Here is a 15,887-nt window from a genome sequence, read left to right as displayed (position 1 = left end):
CTTTCCAATTATTATGACTCTTGTTTCCACCACACAAGCCAATTATCAATCCTAAGCCTTGTTTGACTGGTACTAAAGCCTTTTCCCTGTAATTAAGAGAATGAAAACGTTTTTAGTTAGGATATGTTACCCCTTCCCCCCGCTTTTTTTAAAACCTCAAATGACTCCTTGCTATACAGGTGGATGGGCCAAATTTGCCCGAAGCATGTGATCGACAAGATGAAACGAAAATAGGGTTAGATCTGCTGCAGTATTTGAGTTCTAATACTGGAATTTACCTTGATCCTCGTTTCTTCATCGTCATCGCATCTTTGGGGAAAGTGTGGCCGCAGGGTAATACAACTTATGTTCGTCATGTTCAGGTGGGCGTATCGCAGAGGTAGTGGGTGGGCGGGTGACTGTGGGTGTGACGCTGGGTCTGTGTGGGGTGATGTCCCTGCTGTGTCCTATGGTAGCCAGCTGGCACCCCCTAGCACTGGCTGCGGCGCAGCTACTGATGGGGATGCTGCTGGGACCCATCTACCCTGCTCTCTACAGCATCACCTCCAGGTGGGCTCGACCCCAGGAACGTGCCACAGCGTTGATTATCGTCTATGGAGGTAAGTTTCGTTTACTGGTTCCTGGCAGGGGGAGCGAGGGAGGGAGGGATATTATGGTTGCTGGACTGTTTGATGATGATGACTTCGTCTGACTGAATAAACTTGAAGCATGGGCAATAACCGCTCGCTCAGTCGTGTTGTCTCAATGCTGTGGACATGTGCTGGAGGTGGAGGGGGTGGAATTATATCCAGATTACAAAAGTTCTCCCTATCTATCTATTTATCTATTGCCAGACGCCATAATCCTGTAAGGGGTGGCCACAAACAAATCGCCTCCATGTCGCCCTGTCCCCCGCCATTTCATTGCCCTGCTCCCAGTTCACACACCCCTCTCTCATATACCTCTCCACTCCATCCCTCCATCTCATCCTTGGCCTCCCCCTCCCTCTCTCCCCCTCCACCTCACTCACATATACTCCCCTTGTCAGTCTCTCACTCTCCATCCTCTCCACATGGCCAAACCACCTCATTGTGTTTCTCCTAACGCTTCCTATCACATCCACATCCACACCACAACGCTCCTCCACTTCCTCATTTGTCAGTCTGTCTCTCCATGCGACTCCACATGCTCCTCTCAACTCATTTCCACTGCTCTCACTCTCAACTTCTGTCCCTCCAACAAGGTACAAGCTTCACTTCCATACGTTAGAGTTGGTATCAAATTCACTTCCATGCTCACTTCCCTGTTTCTTATCAATGATTACAAAGAACCAGCAACCTCTCTTCCTTGCTGTACCCATTCAAGCACTTCACCCTCTAAACTTCCATCCTTACTCATCACACTAACCAAGTACTTAAACGCACTCACATTTTCCATTTTCTCCTCATCCAACCTCACTGTACATTCACTGACCTCACATCTCTCGAAGACCAAAACTTTACTCTTCCCTGCATTGACCTTTAGATTCCGTTTCTTACACACTCTCCCAAACTCATCCACCAAGCCTTGCAGCTCTCTTTCGCCTTCACTAACAGCACAGTATCATCTGCAAGCAACATTACAGGGAGTTTCCAAACACTGCCCTCTCCCACTAGGGCTGCTCCAACATCACTGCCCTACCTTGTTTCTCTTTTATAACCCCATCCATATACAGATTGAACAAAAGTTCTCTCATAAGGTGGATAAACTGTCTAGCAATGCTAATAACATGACGACAGGGGACAGCTTAGTAAAATAATGAAGCCATCACCGCACTGAAGGGGTTAATATCGATGCCTGCATTTCGTACAGTCTAGTTCCAACCAGCCAGATTTACCATGGTCAGGAGTAACCTACAATCACAGCATATGTGCTGCATCAAGCAGCCACTTTACCACTTAAGGTTGCAGGGTTCCTGATCTCCATTACAGCCTGATTAAGCAATGCCACCTGTACAGTACAAATACGACCCACATTATCAATCAAACAAATAAGGTCACCCAGGCTATGACCGTCCCACTGTTTTGCAACACCGTCTATCATGCCGCAAGGATAGACAAGGATGCTGCAGGTCAATTAAGTGATGACTGAAGTGCCCGGTGATTAGTTCTCTCCGACTACAGACAAGGTGAACAAAAAGGCTCATCCTTCAGCATGGGTTCCCACCTTTTTCTGCCAAGTTTCCTCTTTCCTGCATCTACCCTGACTCTTTTGCCACACGACTCAGCATTTCCATAACTGAAAGCTTGCCTTCTTAGAGTTAACTGCAGCTTATGTTATAGTCTTTTGATTGATCTGTGCAGCTGAGATGCATGGGCCGAGTAGGGTGTGTTTGATTCGCAGCTGCTTATTGGCCGCCGATGATGCAAATATACAGTTCTACTTATTTTAGCATATATATCTATATTTTTAAACTGCTTGCACTATAAGCAGCCCCAGTTTAAATATGGAATAGTTTCCGCAGCTAAAGAGGTCAAAATTGGCTTGAAAAGTTTACCGTTATCAAAGAAAATTAAAGCTGATTATAAAGTTTCCTAAAACGATGAGTGACGTTTCAAGTACATATTATCCACCCACGGTGTACTCCCACGTCCGCATGCTGCTCTATAATATCGACCCACGGTGTACACCCTATGTCCGCATGTTGCACAACAATACATGCCTGCATTTACTTCAATGATATCATCGGCGGTCAATTAGCAGCTGCGTATCAAACACACCCTACTTGCCGCATACATCTGTACAGGTCAATCAAACAGATTATAATATTCCATGATTGGAATGTCCCCATCAGCTGTATTATTGGTTTTGAATATATCTAATACAGAATATCCACAAATTATCTTCACAACTATGGAAGTTTAAAGTTGGTGAAGTTAGTATGACAATGAATCTCGGTTTTTGTACACTGAAATGAATATTTACCTCCGCCATGATTATGTCTTACCACAGGTTTGTTTGTTTGTCTGTCTGTCTGTCTGTCTATCTGTTGACAGGATTACTCAAAATGCTATGAACGGATTTTGATGAAATTTTGAGGAAGGATGGGCCATGGGCCAAGGAATAAATGATTAGATTTTGGGCCGGATCTGGATCCGTAGTATCCCGAACAGGATCTCCTAAGTTCTCAATGAATTTAAATTAAATATTGTGGAAAGGTGCGCCATGGACCAAGAAAGAATTGATTAAATTTGAGGCAGATCCGGATCTTATATCTACGGATCCGGAGCCGGGATTTCTCAAGAAGTTATGAACGGATTTTGATGAAATTTTGTGGAAGGGTGGGCCATAAGCCAAGGAAGAAATGATAAAATTTTTAGCCGGATCTGGATCCGGAATACCCAGCACAGTATCTCCAAAAGTTCTCAATGAATTTCAATGAAAATTTTGTGGAAAGGTGGGCCATGGACCAAGAAAGAATTAAATTTCGGGGCGGATCCGGATCTTTTTTAATGGCAATGGCATTGGCGGAGGTATGCGCTCTCTGAGCGCTCTCTAGTCTCCAATTTTACAGATAAAACCTTAAATACGGATATGTACTCCATTAACACCAATTACTTGTCATGTATCAGAACACACCATACATCGTTTGATCAATGCATGGTGTGACATGATGCATGGCCGAATGTAAATACACAGGGAATGGCGTGGGTTCAATGATGGGGCTGGGGTTGTCGGGGTTGGTGGTGGAAAAGCTGGGGTGGCAGTGGGTGTTCTACGGGAACGGCATCGTGGCCCTGGCTTTGGTGCCCTTCTGGTTCCTCCTGGTGAGGGACAGCCCTGACCAACACTCCCTCATATCCGCCAAGGAGAGGCAGCTGTTGGCGGAAATCAACGTTCAGCCTCGGGTAAGTAAATCGGGCAACTACACATGGTTCATCTCCGGGCTGGCAAAATGCACAGCTGCAGACATAAATATTGATGAACGTGCCGCATACCCGTCAAGTAGAGGAGATTATTTCGGAAATTAGGGTTTAGCCCAGGCTATTGATATTTTAGCTTGAGGTTTGCCAAAATTATTGTTTCTCCCCTAAGAAACACTTTTTCCAAACGAAAGTAAAATTGTGTCATCAATTCACTTCATTACGATACACAGTGAGACAGCAGGCAATGGCTATAGGAACCCAGTCATGCGATCGTCCAAATCCAACAAACAGAGCACTGAGTACGTTTCATAACGGTTTGACTGAAAAGTGGAGTAACATTCTTATTTGCAACTGAGCTCCTGTAAGAGGTGGTGCATTGTTAGCTTACGCTCTCAGCAACTGTCTTGTCTCCTCACGATAAGACTGACTTTTCAGGTCCTATTTCTCTTTTCCCTGTTTGTTTTAATATAATGCCCAATATCTCTACGGCACATACACGACATCTTCATTACGTTTCTCGATCGCCTGAAAATATCTCTATCATTTAAACTTTCAACACGATGACGTATTCTGCATTATGTTGTTCCTTTCACAGACGGTTTTATTCAGCTGAGAAGTCTGAGTCTAAAGGGATTTGTGAAGGACATAATATCCCCTCTAGTTCAGACGCGTCTCGAGCTGAGAAGAGAATGTCTGGAGACAACAAGATTAATATACAGAGTACGTCAACAGAATGAAGAAGTTAACAATCAACCTTTGTCTCTTCACCACAAAAAAATAATCATGATCCCTTAACCACTTCACTACGATAATTTAGGTATTATTTAAACTAGGTAGGCCCTACAACCAGACGATCTAATTCAACAATTGTGTTCAACTGCATTAATGAATTAGATAAGGCTATATAAGGATGGATATAAATATATAATAAGTTCCCAACATTTTCACCACACATCACAGAGACGGGTGCCGTGGAGTCGCCTGTTCCGCTGTCGCATCATCTACATTCTCATTCTGGTCGACTTTTCTGCAGGTTGGATGGAGACATTCACATCTACTCAGGCTCCTACTTTTCTCATCGAGCAGGTACGTTTTCTTGTTTACGGATGTGCCTTGGACGGAATTCCTGTGAACTAACCAGACTTTCTAGCACTTCTTCCCTCGCGATTTATTTAGCACATCGCACCAAAATACTGTTTTATACGATATTTGTCTTTTCATCACTAAAATACATTGCATAGATAATATGAAAGAAAAAACTTACGCCCTATATGAAGAAATGAACTTGTAAGGATGAGATGCTAGAGAGTCTCCTTAAGCGACGAGAATGAACCAACTAACACTTGGCGATATTATTCGGCTGAGGGTGAGTCAAAGGAGGAATGAATATTAGGCTGTAACATTTCAATTAATATGTCATCATAAGCTGTTGCATAGCTTGAGCAGGTGGGAGGAGGAGGACTGGGAATCAATAAGAACAATTCCCATAAGCGGTATCTTTTTATCATTCAATACATTTTACATAACATTTGCTAAAAATAGTATGCAACATATCATTACTGTATCATAACTATGATATTTAGTATTATGTATAATGTGAATACATATCGTGGTCTGTGCAACTATAGGTAGGTTACGTAGCTTATTGTTTAGTGGTAGCCTTCCTTTCCTTCCTCATTTCATCGTTACATTCATTTTGTATTTTTTTTTTCTGTCCTTTCCCTCCCTCTCCATTCCCCCCACCCTCCCCTTCCCTCCCTACACGCTTCACCCTCTCCATACTTTCTTCACCCTTTCCTAATTTTCTTAACTCTTTCCCTCTCTTCTCTTTCACATCCCTCCCTCATTTCTTCCTTCTTTCCTCTTTCCCTCTTTCCTTAACTTTCTCTTCCAATATTCTCCACTCTCCTTCCTTCCATAATCCCTCCTTCCTTTTTCCTCCCATCCTCATACATCCACCTCTTGAGCAACCTATATTATTTCCAATGAACTTTTACTACCTATCGACCCAATTACTTTCCTAACTACTCACCTGCCTATAAACTAACCTATTTTCTTCTTTACTCACCCACTTTCCTACCTACCCACCCACTACCTACTTACCTACCCACTTACTTTCCTATCTACCCGTTTTCTTTCCTTTCCACCCACTTTCCTGCCTACTTACCTATCCACTTATCGTTCTACCTGTCAATTTTCATTCCTACCTACTCACTTTCGACCCACCAAAATACTTTCCTACCTGTCTACCTATCTACCTATTACACATACCTACAGTAGATGCCGACTTACAGTAACTAAACAGCCTGTCAATTTGCGAAGTCAAAGATGTTTTTGGCATCTACTTGGTTTGTCTGCTGTATGACATGTGAGTTATCTGACAAGAGGAAACATTATGTAATTAGGCTCTATTAATACTCAGGCTCCTTTCACTCAATCTCAGTCAGCTGATACGAGACGAGTTATCTGATAGGAGGTGAGATACTATATTTAGGTTCGTTCTATCAGCAGTCCGGCTCCAGTGACTCACTCTCGCTTATCTGATAAGAGGGAGGTGAGTTTTCTGATATGGGAGAGATGCTGGGATTAGGCTGTATTAAATCTGAGGCTCCTATGACTTACTCTCAGTAATCTTACAAGGACGGAGATACTGCATTTAGGCTCTATTAACACTCAAGCTCCTATGACTCAGTCAGCTGAATAAAGTCAGGCGAGTTACCTGGAATATAATAGTCTTTTCGATCATGAGAGAATTACTGTTCCTGCAACTCACTCTCAACTGAACAGAAATCGTCTGGCGTTAGGTGAAGTATAATACCAGGGTTGTCCTGATTTCCCTACAATTTTATTCAGCTTAGTAAACACTGTTCTGATAAGTGAGGCTGAACACAGGCCTCACTAACCCTTTCTTTAACAGAGTCTCTTCCTAGGCTAAGCAAATAGTATGGAGGCAGCAACAATAAGCTATACTACACTCTTTTTACTCTGCCTTGGCCTTATTCTGCCATCCCACCATCTTGAATGCAGGACTGCAACAACAAATTAATACTACCATACTATGATGGTCATGAAGAAGTGCTATGGAAACGATGGACAGCTGCTGAGCTGTTCTACTCTTCAACTGAAATACGTGAAATACGCTTCAAAAGTACCAAAATCTGATCCAAGTTAAGGTGAAATGACTGTAAGACATCGTCGTAGTGTTCCGTCTCTGATGTCTCTTCTTATTATCAAGAGCGACATGAACTACGCCACACCCAACACAGCGAATAAAATAAATAACGGAAGGTAGCCAAACTAAACTAAAACATGATCGTGCTGAAGACGATAACTCCTTCAGTCTGGTAATATATTTAAAAATTTATTTTTCCTATTCCAGAGTTTTTTTTTTTTCTTAGGAGCCTCTCGTACTGATGCGGTTAATGGAGGTTACATAATCCAACTCGTTAAGTTGGAAAATTCTATCCTAAAGTGAAGAGTACCTCTGTAAGTAGGAAAAATAAAGCAAGAGAAACGATCCCACGGTGAGGTGGCACCGTACTATCCTTCTCCTCCTGTCTACTCCCTTGTTCCAGATCGGCATGAGCCTTTCCACCTCTGATACGCTGATGGCGGTGTCACAGGGGATGATGACGCTGTTTGGCATTGCATTCGGCTGGTTGTCAGACTTCCTTTACCGCAAGGAACTGCTCTCTAAACTGGGCATACGGAGACTTATGTATGGCGGAGGTGGGTGAGCGTGGACTCGCTTCTTTTTTTTCTCTGGCCATTGTTATCCGTCCTTTTTTGGTTCTTGAAATTTACTGCCAGTGTTTTCGGCTGATTGTCACTCTTCCTCCTCTGTAAGGAACTGCTCTCAAAACTGGTTATATGGATGGTTTGTGTCTAGTTTATTCCTTTCTCTTTCCATTTTTGCCTGTGTTCCTTCGACCTAGGAATGTACTGTTCTCCTTCTTCCCCAGGCAGCATGGTGATTATGGGCAGCTGTGTGGGCATTGTACTGGCCGGTTGCAATGCAGCTTGGGTGTTCGCCCTCTTTGTGGTTCTAACCAGTTCTTACTCAACCCATTATGTCGCCAGCCTGATGACACCAATGGATATCGCGCCCAACTACGCTGGTAATGTATGAAGGTGTCCAGTTGGCATTGACACTGTGCGCAGAAACACCATAATGACAGCCCACAACGCGGCTTAACACCTTCAGTCTGGTTCTATATTTTCCATTCATTTTTAACAGTTTAACACCTTTAATCTGGTGTTATTTTCCTATTGAATTACTGCTGCTTAACACCTTTAGCTTGGTGACGTATTTTTCTATTCAATTCTAGCTGCTTAACACCTTCAGTCAGGTGATGCATATCCCATTCCTTTCTTGCTACTACCAGTTGCTTTTATTCAGCTTAAGAGAGTTCCCTGGCGGTAGGAGGGCTAATGAAGGCTATATGTAAGGTTCCAAGTCTCTCCTAGGCTAAATATAACAGTACAAGGGCAGCAAGACGGAACTAGAAATCTGTCACTGGAATGAAGTGGCAAAGTGCAACTTTGGGCTACCGCGTTTTCATGATTACGATCTCCATGTTAATATTATACTCATGGACGAGGAACGAATTATAGGGACAGTTATTACTGAAATAAGGTTGTAAAAGTTTTATTGGCGGCGGACAATTCATTAACTTCTTTAATAGATCCAAACAGTGGTCTTGCATACTGTAGAGCATCTGTACAAAGTCTCTCACATTTCCAAAAGTATAATCGACTAGAGAACCTTTACATCCACCAAACCTGCAGAACAGTGATTGACTCTGGGTGGCGGAATTAATGTTATGCCCTTTTTGTCCGTTTGTTTGTGTTTCTGCATACAGAAAGTAACAAATTATGGTGACTTCCCAGTATGTTATCTATGCCAAGTAAAAACATTTCTATACATTCGGTTATAAAAATACTCCACTTGAGCGGTGAAAACATGGTTGTCATCACCAATGACTGATATATGACGATAGCAAAGAGTACGAGGGTATGATTTGAATTCAAAGGCTCCGAAGCCAAACCATGTGTAGCTTTTTCAGGAATGAGGTAAGATCCTGTATGGTTAGGGTATACATAAGACCGGATTCAGCCTATGATAAAATTTTGCTTATTATTTCACTGCGTACACCACTTCGCATTTATGGCAGGTCTCACTATCCTCCCCTGTGCGTCATATAAAAGACAATCATATGGTCAGGGAAACATATCGAAACTCTCGCAGCTTAGGTATTAGGTAGAGGAGGAAAGAGAAAATGTGAAATATTGGATGAACTTTTCTCCCTGACTTTGTGCAGAATTTAATAAATAAAATCTGAAGTTCCTTGGTTCCTTTGGTTAATTTACAGAACACATCATGGTAAATGCATACATGAAAACCTAGCAGTCAAATCTTACTATATTATCCTCAATCTCATAACATATCTGAAAATCATATTCTTGCCATCTCCAGGCTATTCAGTTCTGTAGAAACGTTTTCAACTGGAGGTAGTTGACACAACCTTCATTAATTCCTCCACCACAGAGGCACTCTCTATTAAGCTGAGCAAAATACAACCTTCATTTAGTCCTCCACCACACAGGCACTCTCCTAAGCTAAGTAAAATGTCTGGCAGTAATAAAAATTTTGTTTAAAAAATTATATTGCCGTATCCATGGGGGTTAACTCTTTCACTCCGTTGATGTAACTGCTACTTCACTCTTGCGACCCTCAGACGATTTTATTCAGTTTTGGGTAGACCTCTTCTGAGGCAATGAGCAAAAGAAGGTTATAATCTAACTCCATGAGTTCAGAAAGTCTGTCCTAAAATGGATGAAGCTGTCAGGAAAGCATAAAGATAAGCAAGGAATATGCCACTGGACTGAAAATATTTATAAAGTCGTCTTGAGAGGGCAAGTACAAAATGAAGTCTGTCAGAGGACTAGATGTGTTACTCATTTAATGGTTCATTGCAGGTACGATCACTGGCATACAAGGGTTAGGCACGCTGGGAGCCTTCGCCGCCCCCATCGTCAACTCTCGGCTCATCTCTTTGGTATACATCCCAGTTTTTTTTCCCCTGCTCATATGTTTCATTTTAACCCCATGAACGGTTGCTGGAGAGGGGTGCCTTTGTGTGGTGGCACTGATATTGGTTGGCTCCACTGCCAAGTTACACAAACATCCCTCAGTTCCTTCCCAATCCCCATGGAGGTGAATGATGGACTGCATGAGAAAGGCAGGTTCAATCTGCAGTCCACCGGGTTCAGGTTTAGATGGGCATGAGGCTGCACCTACAACAACTACAACTACATCATCCTCGGACATCACCTTTTGCTCCCCAAACCTCGCCCCCATAACATGCTGGAGAGTGGTCAAAACCCTTGGCTCTGACCACCTCCCAATCATCATCATTACCAAAATCAGAATCACCCCAGCAGGCCACAGACACACATACACTAAATATAATACAGCCAACTGGGAGGCCCTCACAACTGAAACAGAACCACACTTTGAAACATTAAACAGTACACCCATTACAAACATCAACACCGCTGTGCACACTTTCAATACAATAATTCAAAATGCAAGCAAAGGACACACCCCTAAAGGCAACAGAGACACAATCCCGACTTTACACCAGAAATTCAAGGCCTCATCAGTCAATGCGACACATTACAACATACCCCAACACCCCATACACAATACACCGTACAGCAAATGCAAGAACTCAACGCTCAAATAAACAACAAAATGTCAGAGCAGCAAACACGAAATTGGAATAATTATCTCCAAACACTTGATCACAAAACAAACACCAACAAACTTTACAAAACACTAAACAGCATCACACTCTCCAACAGCAGCACTACACAATCACACCCTGCCATCACAACAGCAGACATCATACCTCAAACAAACACTCTCATCAAACACTTTTCACACGTCAGTCATCTACACCCCTATTGCGACGACCGACGTGTCATCCGACGCAAGAGACAGTTTCCCACAGACCCACACTTCTCACCCTTCACTTACAACCAGACGAAACGCATGTTAGCAGCCTGAAGCACTCATCTGCCTGTGGCCCAGACAACATAAGCAACATACACCTTTAAACATCTTGGACCACGAGGGATACAAGCACTCACCAACATACAGTATCACACTAGTTACCACAACATAATACCCAACATCTGAAAGCATGGTACTAACATCACTATCCCCAAACCTAACAAAGACCCCACGATACGTTTCTCCCACCACCCCATCACACTCCCCTGCACCCCCTCCGAAGTTACTGAACGACTGGTATACAAATAGTAACACCTCACATCTCCCTAGCCCCATCACAACATGGTTTTAGCCCGCTACACTCCACAAACACTCTTCTTACAGACCTTACACAAAGAGTTTTTGATGACATCAATTCAGCCAGGCCAGCACACTGAACTCTCCTATTCACACTAGACATTAGCAAAGCTTCTGATGCCATCCCCCGCCACAACCTCACAAACAAAATATTCAACACAAACATGCACAGTAACACAAAAAGATAGCTGGCAAACTATTTAGCAGGCAGATGTGCACATGCAACATTTGCCAGTCAGTCATCGAACATTAGAAACTTCACAAACAGTGTCCCTCACGGAATCTATGAAGCCGCCGCCAGGGCGGCGCTGGTGTAGCGGCAGCCATGTTACACCACGCCTTATGCCCGCGTTTTTGTACTGAGCTGCTCTGTGGGTTTTTGAAAGCAGCTGATGATTCCGGAAAATATAGTGCCATGGTCCACTGTGCAGCTTACGGATACAAAAATGGGCAAAGGAATTCATCGAAGAGACATGGCAATACATTTCACATGTAAGAAAAATATCTTGATGCTAATCGTATAAAATTACTGCCCCCTGGGGTGGGGCGGGAAGATTTTTCCCCAGTATCCCTGCATGAATGAGGCCACTAAAAAGGGCCCATTTATCACCAGTCTTTCTCTCCATGTCCTCTTCTCTTCTGTTCACACTCTCTTGTAGATATTTCCATGTTTCTTCTGGCCTTTATCACTCTGGACCTTCGGTTTCATGACATGGATAGTCTAAGGACTTCCCACACAATTTCAACACCATTACTTCGACGTAAAACAGCTTCAACATCACAATCATTTCAACGTTAATACCACACTATCTTTTCCCTTCCTGCCATTACCTTCCTCTGCCTTAGTGCCATAAAGGATATATTCTGCACTGAAGCAACCTATGGCGTTGTTTTATACTAATTGGCTAAATGTACCCACTACGCCAGTAATTCGTTGAACTAGGCCGGAAAAAAAAAGTCAGTTCATACATGTTTTTGTATTATAAGCGACGAGTGCAGGTGCTTCAATTTGGCGGCCAAAATCACACGCTCGCGGCAGAGATAGCCTATCCATACTACAGAACTCAGCACGACATACCCAGACTCCACACACCACAAATACACATAGCTTCCTATGCGGACGACATAACACATGTACGCACCAAAACGCAAACACTGCTGCACACATCCTCCAACCTCACCTCAACACATTACACGAATGTTTCACCACAAACAAACTCACAACAGCCCTAGCCAAATCCACAGTGACCCTTCTCATACACATGACAGCAGAACATAGTCACATTCCACACCTCACCATAAACAATACTCCCCTATCCCCCCCCCCCACACACAAGAACAATCCTTGGTGTTACATACAATACATCGATGTCATTTAAACAACACATCACAAACATTAAAAATAAATTAGTGGACTGCTAGAGGAAAAGGAGGCAGAAGTAGGCCGAGGGAAACCTGGTTGAGGACAGTGAAAAGAGAAACAGGAAAGGAGTGTTGGTAGAACCTGAAGGAGATGGCAAGAGACAAATATTGGTGGAGAGAGTTCATCGAGGCCCTATGCATCCCGTGGGGTGCCACAGGAAATGATTGATTGATTGATTGATTGATGACTCAACGCCCTTAGGTTACTTGCCCATACAACATTTAGGCACAACAACAAAAAACATCATAACAGTATACAAACAATATATACGTTCAGTGATAAACAATGCAAGACCTGCTTGGGCTTCTAACCTCACTGAAACACACTACAACACTCTACAGACCATACAGAACAAGGCCCTAAAAATAATCACAGGCTGCACAGCTACTGACCACCTACACCAAGAAACCAAAGTCCTCAAAGTCAAGGATCATGTAGACATGAGTGGGACACAAATTCTCGCCGCAGCCTCCACGAACCCACACCATCCACTACACTACATGGCAGCATATGCACACATACCAAGGAACAACAAAACAACACCAAGCACACGATATCATACACAAATACTGCCATCTCTTCCCCCTCGCCCGCCTCAAACCAGCTTCCAGAAGCATATCCATGCTTAAATCACTCGCCGCTCTATTCAATCACTCAAAGACAACACACAGCTGCATGAACGGGCTCCTGATATCCAACCTTCTTAATCCTACCTCCCTCGTGAGGACAGGGTCCACCTGGCCTGGCTGAAACGTGGGCATCATCCAGCCCTCTTGAGTTATCAGAAGAGGCTGGATGACTCTGTCTCAGATGCCTGTCCAGGATGCAACACAGCACCCCATACTATTAAACACATTATGAAAGACTGCATTGCACACAATCGCCTCTGCCAACAACACTCTGTGAGAGCTGCCTAGGGAACAACAAAAACAACAACAACAACAACAAAAACTACTACTACTACTGCTGCTGCTACTAACAGCAACAACAACAACAACAACAACAACAACTACTACTACTACTACTACCATCTGAAACTCGGCGGTATCCTTTCTGGACAATTTGTATCGCGGTAGGTGTCATAGGCTGCCTGGAAATTATGTCCTGGTGTGCAGATTTAAATATGCTTGTCTGAATCAGTAACATTTTTTCAATCTGTAAGCTACTGATCTCTGTAATTCATACCTCAATCAGCAGGAGAGGGGCCCGAGGAGGGATTCATAACCATATTTTTAGTTGATTCCGAGTTTTAATCATTATTATTTTTCAGGACGACCAAAAAACACAGGGTAATTCTGCACATTTCTTTCCTTCTCCCTGCAGAAAACTTGTAATCTTGTACGATATTCCTTTTGCAATTAAGATTCGTTGTTGCTGGATGAGCAGAGACATGAGAAGGCTCTACACTCTCTTTTTCTTTTCCTTGCTAAAATCAAACCCTGAAACAAATCCTAGTAACGAAAATACACTGATCGTAAGTCTATTTGTGAATTCTGTTCCTGAAGTTGTACTATATCAATACAAGAGAATTTTCGTTGTGTTTTATGGTCTATAGAGGCTTTTTCTAGCAAATCACAGAATAAGGGCACACATAAAAAGTCTCTGATCATTTTCATATTTCAGAGTCAGTAATGCGGGATTCTATTATCGGCTGAAATATAAATCTTTAAAAATGACTATTTATTTTAAGGTTGGCCTAGCAGTAGAACATTATGCTAGTAAAGGAAGGCAAGAAATGTGACAGTGTGAGAAGCATAATTCTTATATTTAAAATGCTACATGAAAACTCTGAAGTGAATCATCCCTAACCTATCATGCACAACAAATCATTAACACTCTTCAATCCGATGATGTCTCTTAAATGATACTTCTGCTACCTCTAGACTATTTCAATCTGTCCTGGTGATATTTTCGAGCTGGGAAAATTAGATACAACCTTCATTATGTCCTTTGGTACAACAGGTCCCTCGTAAATTAATACAGTATTACCATGTGAGGGTTGGAGGATCAGTGAATACAGATGTCAATGTTCTGAGGGAATTAACTCATTCAGTTCAGCGAAGCAGGAAGACCACAGAATAAATACACCATTGTACTGAAGGAGCTAACACCTTCAGTCTAATGATGCCTAACGCCAAGTTCGAGAAGACACTCCTGAGGTTAATAATCAGGACACAGCAAGAATAAAATAAAGGTTCCTAAAGCGAAGCAAAGAGCAAGATATAAAAGAAAATATTAAAAAACCCATCCGTGGGCTGAACAGGTAAAATTCCGTTTTCTCAAAACTAATGCCAATTTTCCTGTGGTGACCAGAATGACGGGTGGGACGCGGCCATCCTGCTGAATACCCTCCTGTACATCACCATTGGGGCTCTTTATGTCTTTTGGGTGACGGCTGATGAACAAGACTGGAACACGTACGAGGAGGTGGCAGGCAGTCATTAGGGCGGAGGTGGCGGTCAAGTGGTTGGGAAAGTGATATGCTGTCTGAAACAACGTGAATTCAATCCCTGGCTGAGAAGGGGGGAAAACATGACTGACCGAATTTCATTAAAACAAACCATCCTGATCTTCCACAACACCCACAGACATGTCATAAAAATACCCCCTTTAATACCATCACACCAGTCCTGCATGTGACAACCCAAGCATGCCTTCAGTATGAGCAGTGGGTATTAGTGTAGAAGTGGTGACATGTGAAAGTGTGCTGAGCCTTTTGGGAATGGGTTGTTAAGGTTATGCAAAGAGTCGGACTTACCAAATAAACTGATGAGGACAACGTCACGCCATGCCAGGGGAAGGACCTACCCAAGTCGCTAATGTCTCGAGTATGACATCAAGGAGCTGCTAATGTCTCGGTATGACATCAAGGAGCTGCTAATGTCTCGAGTATGACATCAAGGAGCTGCTAATGCTCCAAGTATGACATCAAGGAGCTGCTAATGCCCCGAGTATGACATCAAGGAGCTGCTAATGCCTCGAGTATGACATCAAGGAGTTGCTAATGCCTCGAGTGTGACATCAAGGAGCTGCTAATGCCCCGAGTATGACATCAAGGAGCTGCTAATGCCTCGAGTATGACATCAAAGAGCTGCTAATGCTCCAAGTATGACATCAAGGAGCTGCTAATGCCTCGGGTATGACTTCATGAAGTTGCTGACGCCTCGAGTAGGACGTCACGGAGTTGCTGATGCCTCGAGTATGA

General features: G+C 43.1%; 1 protein-coding gene across 1 annotated transcript; it reads left to right on the top strand.

The window, feature by feature from the left end:
• The first annotated feature begins 496 nt into the window (after positions 1-496).
• Positions 497-15,127, top strand: LOC145404255 (vesicular glutamate transporter 1-like). The gene is made up of 7 exons (XM_080275777.1): positions 497-599; positions 3,658-3,866; positions 4,845-4,970; positions 7,460-7,613; positions 7,847-8,002; positions 9,864-9,943; positions 14,996-15,127. Exons 1-7 carry the CDS (start codon positions 497-499, stop codon positions 15,125-15,127), a joined length of 960 nt encoding a protein of 319 aa, XP_080131903.1.
• Positions 15,128-15,887: the final 760 nt, after the last annotated feature.

The sequence above is a fragment of the Coenobita brevimanus genome, chromosome 63, assembly GCF_032717465.1.
Source record: "Coenobita brevimanus isolate Jiangsu-jjx chromosome 63, ASM3271746v2, whole genome shotgun sequence".
Taxonomy (NCBI): domain Eukaryota; kingdom Metazoa; phylum Arthropoda; class Malacostraca; order Decapoda; family Coenobitidae; genus Coenobita; species Coenobita brevimanus.
This window is presented reverse-complemented; position numbering and strand designations above follow the sequence as displayed.